Below are 15,864 nucleotides of genomic sequence, written 5' to 3'. Positions count from 1 at the left end.
AAAATCTCAAGCTGCATTTCATTCCGAAAGTGTGTTAGGAATTTTTCACGAAGCAGGCTCCACTACCTGTGCTGTAGTTACTTGCCCACCAAATCTCAAAGAATGTGGTTTCTCCAGGCCTGGGGAGGAGTTCTCACAAGTGCAGGAGCCCCCAAAGCAGAGGTGCTCCCCCTCCCTGTTGTGGAGTGGAATTTACCCTGCGCCCTTCTATCACCAGCATGGCAAAATGGCTCTGTAAGAAGTCGCTGACGACTTAATAGAGTCCTAACACAGACATGGTTCCTTTCGCTGTCTTTCTGTATGGAGTTACACCCCCCACCCCCACTCCCTGATCAATCTCAGCCAATTCTCCATGGAGTTAAGTATAGACACGACGTTGTGCCGTTAGCTCTGGGAATGGATCCGGGTTTGGAACAAAGGGGGAACGGGCTATTTTCTCCTTTTTTGCTGTTGCTTCTTTTTCTGTGGGAAACAGAAGAACTTTTAAATCTTAAACTACAACAAATTTGGCTATTGTAAACATATGTCAACAACAGCCTTTCTCTCTTGGTACCTAACTCTAGAACTTGCTAGATTCTGGCCAAGCCCCTTCCATGCAGTGCCTGCCTCTGATGACAGCTGAATCCTGAGATTATTGATTCCTTTCATCCCTCTACCTGACCCTCTCTGTATACGTTCCTCTCCCGGCAATCATCCTCCTACACACACAGGTCCGTGTACTCCCTCCTCACCAGAGGCAAGAGCTGGGAAGCCACTGTCTTTTCTTCTAGGGAATGATAGTCGGCTCTTAGGTTTCAAATGACACATCATTTTCCCAGGTCACTTTTCCTAGTCACACTCAACACTCTCTATACAACCAATAGTCTATGTGTATATGAGGAGTACATATGTACACATGTACAGATATATGCTTACACTTATTTGGTAGCTTAATTCACGAGACTTCAAACACCTCTACAGCAAGTCTCGGTCTTTCTCATTTGACCACAGTCAGTATGTTATGGTGGTCATGTAACTGTCTCTTGGTTTGATTTCTAAATTCAGGAACTCCAATTCTGAGAGAAGAGATGTAATGACTATCAGAAGACATGCTACCTGAGGAGTCAGCTGGACACGAAGCCTGGGACACACAGCTCCAGTGAGCCATACACTTCTGGTCAGCCCATTGTGGGTAGAGCTCAGAGCCTCGCTAATACCCTTGAACGCTGTCCTGGGAATGTGCACAACCTGTAACTATCCAAATCTGCAGATGTGCCCCATGCTGGGACCCAGAAAAATACACCTCCAAGCTGATGTAAGAACCATCTGAGAATGTGCTTGGCAGTTCACTCCAGGGAAGAACTGGGGATCCAGGCTGGACCACTGGATGTGAGAGACAACTGCCACCCAAACGGCAGTTAGCGAAGGGCGATGTTTGTGGCAAAGCACTCTGTCACTTAGTGACTAAGTTTTAAGATAAACACCAAGTTCCTTACTGCATGAACTTGCTGGCAAGGCTGTAATGTGGAAGCCCCCATCTATGGCTCGATGTGAAACTCGGTGACTACTTGTTTCGAACCACAGATTCTTGAATGACCCTCATTCAAAGGCTCACCAGCCTTTCTATTATTTAGGGTGGAATAAATTAATTACGGGCTGTAGGGATATTCTGAACATTAGGATCAGTCACTAGATAGCTCTGAGTCCCTAAAGTTTAAAGCATCAAGGGTCTGAAATATGGATGGGGCCTTTTTTCTTTCTTTTCTTTTGGCAAGGAAGTGAAAATTTATGCAAAACATTACACGTCTATCTTTTATAATTAATTTTCCAATGCCTCACCTATACATATTTTAATAATTCCTGATTTCTAAGATGGTATCTATAATAAAATTTTCTATTTTCTAATAAATGAAAAGGAGGCAGGTTCACTCCGACAACAGAGTGTCACACAATATCTATGTGTCAGGCACCAATTTTTACTTCTTACGTGTAAGTTAAAGGATAAGGAATTATAATGCTGCCTGTGAGGGGAACCACTTTTCATACACAAATGTGATTTTTTTTTCAAAGGGTAATACAACAGTACATTTACATAAACTAATCCAAACAATCTATGTATTTGACAATGGCGAACCTCACACAGACGGGCTATTGTTGGTTTACATCTTGGAGTTCTTTATACTGGCTTGTAGCAGCGCTCTAGCTGTCAAAGGTTTGACTTGGACTCTAAATAAATGGTTATAGAAGTGCTGTGCGGCGATATTGGACTTCTTTGCAAAAGAAAACCTGCTGTGTATGAATTCAAAAGCTATTAATTTTTCAGTCAAAAATATTCGTGCCTATTTCTTTTAATAAAGAAATACTGTGCTGAGCTACTAAGAGATAATGTTGACTAGTGGTAGAGAATTTTCAATAGAGCAGTTAAAAATAAATTTAGTAGGAGGTCCCCTTCAAAGTTATAATTTTCTAGAATGTAAAACATTTTTTTTTCAATACTAATCAAGACAAACCTTCCTTCCCAGCTCATTCCCTCACCCCCAGCTGCTTCTCTCTTGTTTATTGGCTACTGAGCACAGGTCCACGGGGAGACAGAGCATGAAGGGTCCTCTTGTGCCCATGTGGGCTTACATGTACGGTGCTCCTCGCTAGTCCGAGGCCCCATCACCTGCTGAGGGCCCTATGAGACTCCGTAGTTTCATCTCTTTCGATGGATTCCTCCTCTGCCTTGATCGAAAACAAGCCTATTCCTAGAATGCTACATTCAATCATGACTCCATCACTAATGTTTTTAAATCCGTGGAGGAAGATGGGGGCAGCCTCATTCTCTCCCTGTTGCTAAGGCGTGAAGGAAGTCTCAGACTCTTCATCCTAGGGGAAGCACTTGACTAGAGCTCCTGAGGACTTCCAGAGAGGTCCAGGACAATTACTCCCTTTGCTAATGGCCATGACTACCCTAGAAGTCGGGCAAATCATTTCCTCAGCAGGGTTTATGTTCTTCCCAGTATTCTGAGAAGGGACAGGTGGGAACAGCTCTGAAGGCTTTGGCTCCCCCCCGCCCCTTTTTGGTAGCTGTACCTCCAGTCCTACAGCCATTTACTGTGAAGTACATGGAAGCTAAGACTCTTTCCCAGTGAAAATGGATGCGTGGAGTGTTTAATGATTTTATGTCCTGTATCTCAGTAATGTGTTCTGCTTCAGACATTAATTCTGTCTGCCAACTGCATCTTGGCAGGCTACCATATTTACTGGGTTAATAGTCTGACTCCGTTTTATTTCTATCACCATACATCATACATATAGGGGTGTATGTTTGCTTTATTTAGAGGGAAAAAAAATCGGTCAAAACAGATAAACCAATACTTTGCCATTATGCTGCATCATTGCATGTTGATTAAAATTGCTGCTATTAACTATAGATTGTCAACGCTCAATTAATTTTCACACAGGGACTCCCAGCAAAATCAAATAAAGTCAGCGTACCTTTAAATTTTACAAATCTTAAAATCAGGAACCAAGGCATGGCCTCCATTTTGAATAATCAGCTAAAACTACTAGGAGATTTCCAGAAATGTATGTGAGTGCTGATGAGATTGGTTTATGGTGAAGAAAGAGGAACAAGGCAGGGGGTTTGTGTAGGCATCATGTACCTGCCTAGATTTCAACTTTAAGGCCTACCACAAGGAAATAAGACAAGCAAGAAAAACCTAGGATGTCAGTGTCATTCCCATGCCCAGCCTCCTGCCCGTCTTCACCCTAACAGGCCAGAAAGAATCAGGTGGGAAAAGGGCTTTGGCATTTGCATCTGCCCTCAGGAGCTGCTCTCGAAGCACTCCGGGGAGGACGCACAGAAGGAAAAGCCCTAGGTTGTGGTGTCATTCCCTGTGGTGGGGGCCAGTACTTACGGGCTGAGGGGCAGCTTTGGGTTCTGTAGACTTCACGTGCAGGTGGGTCATCATGGCTTGCAGGCGCTCTTTGTCTTTTGCGAGCTAATGGGAAGAGAAGGCTTTGTTATGTCACTGGCCAAAGATGTGTAGTTCTTTTGACCACCCCAACCCATAGCACATGCTGGAATCATTTTTAACTGCTTCGTCATTTGAGATCTGTAGGACCCCTGCCAAAGTCCAAGCAGCCGGAGGTGCTGATGTGAGATTTCCCAATAGGAGGTGCATTGGACTTTAACTGGGGCACTCTAGACCTGCTGGCACCAAGGAGCCCTGAGCAACACGGACAGCTCAAAGGCAAGCGTGAATCATGCTCATTAGCCAAGCTGATTCACGAGGAGGCCACGGGAAGATGAGCAGCTAGCTCACTCTCATAAATGTATCTGTTGTGGTTGTGGACAAACTCCTGACACCTGGCTACCCTTGTGGAAAGTTAGCTGAGTCTGTCTGACTGGCACTGGCAGGTGAAGTAGCTGGGAGGAGCTAGGATACCAGGACCGAGGGGGTTCCCATTTTTAGGTGAACGGTAAGTTCCCTATTTCAAGTGTTAACATCTGAGTACCCGCTAGACACTTTCTTAATAACCCCAGTATCTTCACTCTATAAAAGGTTATCTTCTGATGTCACAGATGTTTTTAACTGGATGGGCAGAGTGCGCATTCACTATTCACTTGATGCTAGAACCTTTATGGTGGCTTTGGACCATTCTGATACGGGGATAACTTTGTTACATCACAAGAGATATGGGACAAGGACCTCTAATGGCCACTCTTGGATAAGTACTGAGTAATATGGCCTCCAAACATAAAGCAAAGTTGAGGAGACATGTAGCATTAAGGTACAAGGTAGACATGAGAAGGGTAGGAGGAATATTTCTGCATACATGCGTCTATCTTCCAAAGCCAATGCCTTAGAAGCAGGGTAGGGAACCTATTCCTTTAAATATCTCATAGATGACTTTAAATCTTTAGAAAGCAGGGTTTTTTTGTTTGTTTGTTTGTTTGTTTGTTTAAGTCTAAAATTATGCCCAAAATGAAACCCACTTCACATTTTTAACCAAGTTATTTCTGGTGGTGGGGAGACAGGAGGTAGGGGCTCGGGAGTAAGGGGAAGGCAGAGAAAGGGGAATGGGCTCAACAGCAGATGAAAACATGCATCTGTCCCATCTCTGGTGGCTAGCTCAATCAACAGCCATATCACATTTGAGTTTTTTATTTTTTTTTATTCTCTTGTGGTTCAGGGAGGAATAAATTAGGAAGAAGAAGCAGGGGGGTAGGGGGAAGCCTTACAGTGTTAGCATTTGTCTTTTGACAAACAGGAAATGAGAATGGCACCATATTAGGATCTACTGTATGTTATCCACCCTCTGTTCTTTGGTGCATTATTGAACTGCCAAACGGAGATTCTCTAAACACATAATGCCAAAGGAATTTGGGTTTTCAGAGCGGCTCAGACAAAACAATTAAAATGTTGGGAATAGCATTTTTCTATGGTTATTCGTTTTTTTGTCTGTTTGTTTACATTAAGTGCCCTAAAGTTAGTTTGTTTGTTTGTTTGTTTGTTTGTTTTTTGGGGGGGTTGTTTTTTTATGGTAAAACTAAAGTACTCTGAGATGTCTTTTTCTTTTCTTTTAAAGTTTGTTTGCAAACTATCACGGGACAGAAGGGAATTAAGTCATACATGTCACTCTTTCTAAAACCATGAAGTTAGTAGACTGGCCCATGCCGAACAACACAAATTAAAGGGCGAGAGGTGATATTTACTGAAGAGTCTGCTGAATATTAATTGTGACTTAATTTGGGGGTAAACGTCTCCGATGTAGCAATTACAAGGAATAAGTATGGTAAAGGGAAAAAAAGCTAAAAGCCCAGCACCAAGCAAGATCCTCTCCGTAGCCACCAGGTCTGACCTTCCAACAGACATGAGCAATGACAGTGTGTGCAGAGGGCCACATCCATCTCCTGAAGTTCACTGCACTAGGAGCACATCCCACAACTTCTCTGCACTCTCTTTTCCAGCACCATTCCATTTCATAATGTGAGAATACAGACTTCTTACAGCAGGAAATATACCCTCTGTATTATTACCTCTTCCCTTGGAATTCCATGAAAGGCCAAAGGAAAAAAAAGGGGGTTGAGAAACTGCACAGGTTAACTAGCAATCTGGCTGGCAAATTAAAAAAAATAAAAATAAAAGCTTGTTGTGATACCCAACGAGAATTGTTTCTAACATTTCCCCAAGAGCTGGCACACAGGCAGGATGATGGGTTTCATAAGAGGGCATTCCTGTGTGCCAACTCTCTTGAAAGATGACACAATAGAAGCAGATTATGGATACGCTCTCCTACTGTGCTGTGTTCAAATTCTGGCCTCTGAGCACATTCGATAATCCTTCTGAGCATTTCAATTTTTTTTCCTTCTAAATATGGAATACTCATCTCTGAACTCGTAGGTTGTTCTGAACATGAGTTCCGCAGAGAGCAAGCTCAGTGCAGCGACTAATGAATGCTTCATGGAGGTTAAAAATACCTGCTGTAATTTTTTTTTTTTTTTTTTAGGAGAAATTAAATCAGTCTAGTCTACACTGGCTGGGTATATCTTTGGAATCAGAATCCACACAATGGGGTGTCATGGAGTCAGCTGTGGATCTGGGCAAAGGGAGAAATAAGTTCTGGGTTTCAAAGACGCTACAACAGGTCAGAAAGCACAGGGAAGATGGTGCGTGAGTCTGGTAGACTGATCTTGCCCTCAGTTCTGGGCAAATGATTTTTCTCTATTGGATGATATAGGCCACCCCTTTCTATCACCTAAGCATCATACCGGGTTTTAGGTAGGCAATGCGGTGGAAGCTCAGAACTCAGTGCGCTGCTCCAACACCACTTATAAATGCCAAAGGCTAGGTGCTCTGCTCAGTGTCTGCAGAGAGCAAACTTGGGGGGATCTAGCACATGCTTTTGTCAAAGAGAGAAGGGAGCAGAGTTTGGGGTTCCCAAACTCTGATTTAAAGGCAGCTCTTGTTGGACTGCCACAGGACTCCACTGAAATGAGTGAGAGTGAGTATGTAAAAATGCAACAGTTTGTAGGGACAGATAAAGAGATCACTGTGGCTCTGGGGTTACTTGAGTTGCGTTCTGTAATTGGGAAAACTGAGGCACACAGGATGGATACCTGTTAAGCCATGGAACCAAGAAAGGAAAAAAGTAAGACCAGAATCCTCCTTTATAAATGCTAGGTCTGACTTTACCCAAATGGCCTGATTTTCAAACTTCCCCTGGGACCTTACCTGAACATAAAAATTCTCCCATGTACCACTCCTCACTCTGACTTCCAACACCACTGTCCTAAAGGAACTGGGGTTGACAGTGGTGGCAGGCACTCTACCTGAGGGGCAGTAGATTGAGATGTTCCCAAAGAGACCACCTCCAAACTCCAATGCTTTGCTTAAGCCTGCTAAACTACCTCTCAAGATAGCAAAGAGACAGCCTCTCAAGATAGCCTGGGTTTTTGTAAGGGCCACAAGAGTCCAAGCGAAAGCAAAAAAAAAAAAAAAATGTCTGGGTGACCCTACCCTTCCACGGACTTCAACAGTGACTACCTCACTTTCAAAGCATGCTTTCATGCAGCGATGATCCAACAGTCAAACCTGACTTTGACAGGAAGAACACTGCTCTCTGAACTGTGTATGATCAAAGCAAAATGGATCAAGGGGTCAGAAATAAAACACACACACCCTAAACAGGAGTCTCTGGAAGGCAGCAACACAACTTAAGCTCTTGCACCGATCTGGTCAGTGACCAAGCAGTAACTCCATACCCTGTCCACAGCCGATCACACACTCTCTGAATTCAGCACCAGAACAAAACTTGTAAAGATGTCTTAACCATCAACTACCATGTTCAGAAAGTGACCCATGGCTCACTTTACCCCAACTCAAGAATTCCCCTACTTTTATTGTGTTCTGTCACCATCTTAACATTCCTTGCATGTTGTTATTAAAGACTCTCTTGACATTTAAAGCAGACACACACTAATACTCAGTCATAGTCTTGGAATCCTAATGCTTGCAGACTTAGGCAGGATTTTAAATTATGAAAAATAAGTGTCTTTTTTTAAAGAAAAAAAAAAAAAAAGGATGTGAAGTGAGAAACCCAGACGCTCCCTCTCCCTTTCCCTGGCTCCAGCCTCAAAGCTGTGACCACAGGAGGTCATGGTAATGTTAGGCCTTTGCTGTCCCTGACACTCTCTGAGCTTGCTCAGGGAGAGAAAGGCAAGAGGTTCTATGGGGCCGCTGTTATGTCCTGAGTATGGCTACAAATGGGGTTAGAAAGGGCCAAAGGGGTACACATTACAGATAATATATTTGCTGAAGTCTAGGAAGCTGGTGTGATTACAAATAGCCCTGCTAATGTGGGGTAATCACATGCAAAGCCCACGGTGTAATTAATTTGTGGGAGGATTAATGTCTTCCCCTGCTACTGAAACCTGTGCACTTTCCTCTCTGCTGACATTTCCAGAGAGCTTACAGCTACACATGTGGACAAGTTCCCAAACTTCCCACTAGCTCCAGAGTCACTGGGCAGGGTCCCTTGGGAGGGAGCTCGCCGAGACAGGCCAGACAGGAAAGGAACACAGATAGAGCTTCAAAGAACGAATGTTAACTATGGCAACTGGCTCCAGGGTAGGTAAGCTCAGAAAGGAAGAAACTGGGAGCAATACTGCAGGTAGCACCATCAATAAAATGCTGACCAGCCTGGGGTGGGGAACTGGGATTTTTCTACCATTCACCACTATCCTGAAACAGGTTAACTCGACCATCTAAGCCAGTGGTTCTAACCTGCAGGTAGCAACCCCATTGGGGGTCGAATGACCTTCACAGGGGTCACCTAAGACCATCCTGCAGATCAGGTGTTTACACTGAGATTCATAACAGTAGCAAAATTATAGTTATGATGTAGCAACAAAGGTAATTTTAGAGAAATTGTGCTAAATGGTCGCAGTGATAGGAAGGTTGAAAACCACTGCACGGTGCGATCTCAGTGTCCTTAGCTGGTGGGTGGGAAATGAACATGGTATCTTTGGCTCTCAGATGTCAATGATGGTTATGATCCCCACAGACGGAATGCCACGCTTGACACACCATTGAGAAGCATTCCCAGTGGATACGACCCACAGACTGATTTCCATTCCTTACGTGAAAAATAGACGATAATAAGGGGAAGCGAGCCATAGTTCTTAACAGAGGAATTTGGTTAAGTTGTGGGTGCAAAGCCTCAGGGACAGTGACTCGTGTATGAGAAGGCCAACAGTCATCCAAGAGAGGTTTCAGCCCCTCTCTGAGCACAACACGATACAGCGGATGATGCTTGCCACATGGTGGAATGACCAGGTTATCCTATCTTGGTCAGGATTGTCCCATCTTTTAAACTGGAAATTCTAGGTCCTGGAAATTTCTTCCAACCTGGAGGTGAGGGCGGGGGGAATTGGCACAGGGCTGGCTGGAATCGCTGGTCACTCTAGTTGGTGCTGATCAGCTAGATTAATTAAAAGAAAAGAAAAAAACCCAAAAAACCGAAAACAACTGTATTCCTAGGCTCACCATCTCTTCTATGCATCTGGGTGCATCCTCAAGTGGTTGTCTTGAGCTGGCACCTCCTTGCTAACAGCCTCTGCCATCGCCCCCTGCACAAGCACCTAGAAGTGCCTGCTGTGGCACTGGAGGCATGCTAGACTTCCTTCCCTACCGTTACACTTCAGGGGCCCCTGGCTCTCCATCCCGGGCTTCAATACAGTCAGAATGTGGGAGGCAGTGACAGCGTGCATGGAACCTAACTACTAACATGTTCCTTTAAGCCCAGCCTTTTAAACAGAGGCAGACTAAGGCCAGTTGCCTCCTGCCTGCTTGCAGTGTGTGTGTGTGTGTGTGTGTGTGTGTGTGTGTGTGTGTGTGTGTGTATGTGTGTGTGTATGTGTGTGCGTGCGTGTGCGTGTGCGTGCGCATGCGTGTATCAAACCAAGGCTCGATGCATATGAATCTAACACCCCACCAACTGAGCTGCATCCCCAGCCCTGAAAGCTTTCACTATCAACCTCGAGTATTTGAGGGGTTGGAGGAGGCCTGTCTAGAAATGTATCCCTGTAGCACACAAGGAAAACACATCATCTCCAGACATTATTCTTATTTTTTTTTTTTAATTTAAAAGACATAATCAGCTGCAGAGGATGAAAAGTGGGTGATGTGGCACTCTCTTATGGCAAAAAAATAGTCTGCATGCTCAAGAAAATGTACCCATTCCACTCTCGTCTTCCTAGGTCAATACTGTAAGGCTCCTTTTCTGCCTGTCATTTAAAGTATTTCCTTCTCCCAAGGTCTTGTGCGCTGTATGAGAGCGTATGTGTGTGTGCATATGTGTGTATGTGTGTGTGTGTGTGTGTGTGTGTGTGTGATCTCATTCACAGCTAAAAAAGGCTGAGCAAACTGATATGCACCTCACCAGCTGGGTCCAACCAGTTAAAACAATATGAATGTACACACTCAGTTCCCACCTAGTAGGCAGTGGGTGCTGAGCCCTCCCAGAGGCATCCTGTGTCTCCTGACTATCCTGACTGTGCCACATGAGGTAAGCCATCCGCACTTTTTTCCAGCTCCTGGGTCCCTCGGTCCTGGCAGAGGCAGGGTAAAGGGAAGGCTTATATTTCATGGACCTATGTTAAGACCGTAACTTTTTCCTTTGCAATTCCATCACATCTTTTTACACATCATTCCAGAAAAAAAAAAAAAATCCATCCACAGAGAACGTTTAACAGATGGAATAATAAAAATGGTTAAAGAAAAAAACAAACAAAAAAAAAAACAAAAAAAAAAAACAAAAAAAGAAAGAAAGAAAAGAAAAAGAAAAAAAAAGTCCTCTACCCAAATGACTTCTGTGGTATGTTCTTATCTACTTTTGCTTATATGACCTCCCTGGGTTCATGTTTGGCTCCTCAGTAATAGCTGGGGTTGACCTTTATCCACTCCATTAGTAATAGTAAGACATTCTAACTGGCTCTTAAACGGTAAAACAAGGAGAGAAATGTTAAAAAAAAAAATCTCAGAACATCCACACAAAGATATTTTGACTCTCTTTTCCTCTCAATGAGACCAGTTCAAGGGCAAAATGGAAATGGGATTGAGCAAGCCTTCTCTTCACCGGTAGGGAAAGACTCATTATATACACTCAAAGGTACACAGCTCCCTTGCTCGGTAACAGATATGCCGCAGACAGCATGGGATTTGTGGATCCAGTCGTATTTCACCGACTTGGAAATAGGGACATTCTTACATACAGCGCTGGTTAGAGAGTCTCAAAGGCTTTTGCTTGGAGTGGAGAACTGCACAAACAGCCCTAGGAAGGGAACCATCTCCAGCCAATTTCTCTAAAGGCTAACTGTGGTTCATTTCTTTAGGTAGCTGTGAGGGATGGAGCAGAGATACAAGATCTTCTGCTCTGGGTCACAATATGGAGGGAGGGTACTGTCTAGGTATACAGGACAGCACTTGAATGGCCTTGGATAGCTTCAGCTCCTTCCGGATTTGACTGCCTTAGAGTCTTTATTATCCTCTGACTTACACAGGAACTACCACTCACATGAGCCCTTGTGAAACAGGGGCAAATGAGTGGCCTCTGCGCTTCCCAGCCCAGAGCCGGTGGCAGGCTATGGAAATACGGCATCGCTTGTTTGAAAACTGCTCAAACCTTAACCGTTCTTTGCTGTGGTGCTGCAAATACTTCTCAAGTTTACACCTTAATAACTAGCGATTTTATAATTAACTTCGAGAAACTTTCAGGAATTCCCTGGACTGGGAAAGAAATGCCTTGGGTGAAAGGCAGCAGTCCTTGGATTACTGCTGTGCAGCGTGCCTCTTTTACAACAAGTGTTGGCCCGGGCTGTGCTTAAGAATGGGAGAGCATGTGTGCGGAGAACGGCAGCAGAGAGGCTGCCCGCATCCAGCTGTGTCTCCCCCAAGTATTCCTACACTGCAGGTCTCTGCCTGGCCCCGCTACCTCTGGTTCTATGGGTTTCCTGATGTGGAACTGAGTAAATTAAAGTGGACACTCCCAGGCTGAGTGTCGGGGAGGGCACGGTTGTAATCCCAACACTCAGGAGGCTGAGGCAGTCAGGCTGCAGTGAATTCAAGGCCATCTTGGAATGTAGAGTGGGAACTTGTCCCTTGAATCAAAATGAAATACAGTTAAAAAGAAACCAGTACATTTACAACATGGGTATATGTGATGACAAAAATAAAAAATTAAAAAAAAAAACAATAAAAAAATGGAAGTACTGGAATTCAAAGAAATGGGAAGCAAACAAGGAATCTAGCTTTAAGCACAGTTGCTCAGTATCCCCAAAGCTCCCAGATTCACTAAGCTTGCAATCTAAACTCTTTCATTTAGTCCTCAGAAGAGCCGTGAATTCTCAGGGCAAACTTAGGCTGGGAGTGCAGCTCAGCAGTAGACCATCTGAACGTTTGCAGAGCCCTGGGTTCAATCCCCAGCACCACAGAAACAAGACAGACTTGGAACTACTCACATCTTTCATTAATTGTCTGGTTGGATAATAACTAATCCGGTTCTGGCTGGTCCCTTTCTCACCCTGGAACTCTCTTGAGTAAATTTCTGCTGCTCTGAAAGACCTGTGTCAATGAATTAGCCAATGGTAGACCCACTTGTTATCTATGAGGTGATTTTATGTTGCTGTTGTTTTTTTAGTTTGTTTTCTTGAGACCTGGTATTTCAATGTAGTCCTAGCTACCCTCAAATTCCCTACATAGACTGGGCTGGCTTTGAATACCCAGTTGCCTCTGCCTCCCAAATTGTGCATCACCATGACCAGCTTGTGCACGGGTTTTGAAGATTTACTTATTTTGTTTATAATTTGTTTTTAATGTGTGTACCCGTGTGCGGGCTTATATGCACTGTATGTGTGCAGGTGCCTGCTGAGACTAAAAGAATGTGTCAGATCCCCTGTAACTGGACTTACAGACAGTTATGAGCCATATTGTAGACGCTGGGAATCTCAGTGGTTTGCAAGAGACATTAAGAGCTCTTAACTGCTGGGCCATTGTCCTGCCTCCCACTGTCCTGTCATCTATTTTATAACCAAATGTAAGAACATTAGAATACATTCTTATATATAAGAATATAAGAATTTTACTGAAGAATATAAGAAACATGAGGCAGCTTTACCTACTTCTAACCATTGCCATCCTTCAGAGTCTCTAAAAAGGGCTGTGCTCTTTTAAGGAGATTGAATAAATGAGCCGGCATCCCTGAGCCCAAAGTGGACAAGCGTCTGTACTAGGAAGCTGCTGGAGTGGTGACCTGGCTGATGTGGGACAGAAAAGTCTTACACTTTATGGCTGAGGAGGCATATGATGGGGCAGGCAGAACTTCAGATAGCCAGGAGCCCGGGGGAACAAGTAACTAACAATATAGCAAAATTTCTTGTTGCCCTGACCAGAGGTTGTTTGGCAAACTCCTCTAAGAGCCTATGCAGCCCACAGAGGTTCTGGTGTAGTTACCAGATTCTGTTTCTGTGGAGTACAAACAATCACACATCATACGTAAAATAGGCTTTGGCCTATCCCTGTTTCAGAATAACGTAATGTACAACAATAAAATGTTAGTTTCATGTAATTTTCACCTCTCGTGAAACATCTCTCTTTTACCCCAACCACTTAACAATCTTTCTCAGACCATGAGGTCATACCTGATGTCTACAGTTCGCTAATTCCTAGCAAGCACCATGCACCAGTTATTAAGCCGAGAAGAAATGGGACCCGCAAAGCTGTCCTCTCTCTTCTCCCCGGAACAACACTCCATCGAATTGCTACGCCATCCCAGGTAGCTACACAACTTGGCGGACTTGCAGCCGGATCACCTTTGTCTCTATCAGCCACTGGGGAACCTGCCTTGCCTTGATCAAGGCAGAGGGCTGCCATCTCAGAACGCCTGAAACCTGCACACAGTCCAGGTTTCCTCTTAACCATTCACAGCCCTGGGCCACGCCCACCAAAAAAGCCATCAGAGAGGCTGCCAGGAGGTAACAGCCTGGTTGACTACTGGGGCTCACTCTGCCCATTCTCCAGACCTCTGTGTAAGACAGATCCGTAGTTCCCCAGTAATTACCAGTAGCCCGTGATCAACCATGCAGACCGGAAGACATACCTGGGCAAACTGTGACAACGCCAACAATTTACTTAAGCCTGTCGTGAGAATTTAATCTCACAGCGAGTAAGTCTATCTAGAGACATGCATCGTTTTGAAATTACCACCACCAATAAATACGTAGACATCCAGGCAGTAAGAGTTAAGGTCTCTGTTCAGTGGAACCCCCTTAGTGCACTTGGTATTCGCTGTTTTTCTCCATAGATATGCTCAAGTTAAATATGCTTCTGAACAACATCCCTGTTCACCTCAACAGTAGCTTGTACTCCATCTCACATGACAGGATGTTTAATTTGCTAAGTATTTTTAAAGAATTTGAGAGGAGAGGTAGTTTCTGTCTCCTTTAATCTCATTTCTTACTTCTTACAGATCACTATGCTGTATTAGAATTTCTTTATTTTAAAATGTTTTAAATTTTAAGTCTGTATACTCATGTCACTATTTTAACTCAATTTTATATCACAGGTAAACCCTAGGTGCATATATCATTTTTTTTTCAATAAGAAATTTAAAGTAAAAAAATATTATATGCTTCTGAAAACTGTTTTTATGGTATGTTCTAAGCTTGTACAAACATCTCACTATTTTCAGTTAGGTTTATGTTTGCTCTCTGAATGGAAAATATTAACGAGCTCAAGAAAATAACTTATGAGGAAAAAGTATTCTACCAAAATTGTAGTTTCTCATATAAGATGATAACTAATTAGAAAAAAAAAATCCTTTCTATCCTGAAAAGTCACAACAAAAAGTTTAAGTGTGTTTGGGCTGATTTTTCTCTGCAACTATTTGAAGCTGTAAATGACTTAACTCAGTAAAACTCCAAATGTAATTATCTTCTGTACTTAGCCTAGGGCTCTCCATATATCTCGGCATTGCTGCCTTGCATACAAAATAGGCTTTTCCATGGCTGGTACCAATATAATGTACAACATTGTTTTAATTTCCCCTCATCGGCTAACCTCTTGCCTACACTGAACCAGTTAGGGGAAGAAGCGTCGTGAGTCATCGGCCACTCAAAAGCATTCTGGAACTCCGTTGCATAAATGGGGTTTGCGAGGTCAGGCTTTTGCAACTGTACATTTTAATAATCTCCATTTCTGACCCAATTTTTACTTTCAGAAACTAATTTTCGATTAATTACACCAAAAAGGGGATTACTGTTAAAATATGGAGGTGCATCCACAAGTTCTACCAACAAGTCAAGCTCACATTTAAAATGTCCCCAGCTCTCTCAAGGGGGATTCTCCAGGAAAACTGCACAAGTTTATTCTCCAGTCATAAGATACATTCAACATAGCCCAGAGCATTTCCAAAAACCATGTTGCAGATACAGTAAACATACATACATCTTAAATGCATTATATATTAATATGTGTGTATGTACTTGAAATACATAGTGAATTCAATTGCTCCCAGTGAGAAGAGAGAAAAGGGACCAATGCCAAAGAGGGACTGAATTCTCATATAGCTTCTAGTGTGGCTTGGGAACACACGTGTCTTTGTGTGTCCACTCGCCCATCTGGATCTCACACACTCATCCTCTGCCCATTCATGGCCATGTTCTCAGTCTCACTCCCCCCCCTAGCTCCACTTCAGTATCATTAGCAACTTCTGGGATGTACAGCAACAGCAGATTACCAGAAAGTGTGAATGACACGAGATGGCACAGAAAGCGAGAGAGAGAGAGAGAGAGAGACAAAAAGAAAAAGATGAAGACATTGAGATATGGAGGGAGGGAAA

General features: G+C 43.5%; 1 protein-coding gene across 12 annotated transcripts in view; it reads right to left on the bottom strand.

Moving 5' to 3' along the window:
- Foxp1 (forkhead box P1) overlaps nt 1–15,864 on the bottom strand; it is a 382,214-nt gene that overhangs the window by 24,832 nt on the left and 341,518 nt on the right. For all 12 annotated transcript variants that reach the window (XR_008722666.1, XM_055628587.1, XM_055628591.1 and 9 more), the window contains one exon: nt 3,882–3,965. Coding sequence is in view for 11 of the 12 variants with exons in the window: in XM_055628587.1 (XP_055484562.1) it covers nt 3,882–3,965 (84 nt within the window). In the remaining variant the exon portion in view is untranslated. The remainder of the gene's footprint in view (nt 1–3,881; nt 3,966–15,864) is intronic.

Source organism: Psammomys obesus, unplaced genomic scaffold (assembly GCF_907164565.1).
Source record: "Psammomys obesus unplaced genomic scaffold, mPsaObe1.curated_primary_1811, whole genome shotgun sequence".
NCBI classification, from domain to species: Eukaryota; Metazoa; Chordata; class Mammalia; order Rodentia; family Muridae; genus Psammomys; species Psammomys obesus.
This window is presented reverse-complemented; position numbering and strand designations above follow the sequence as displayed.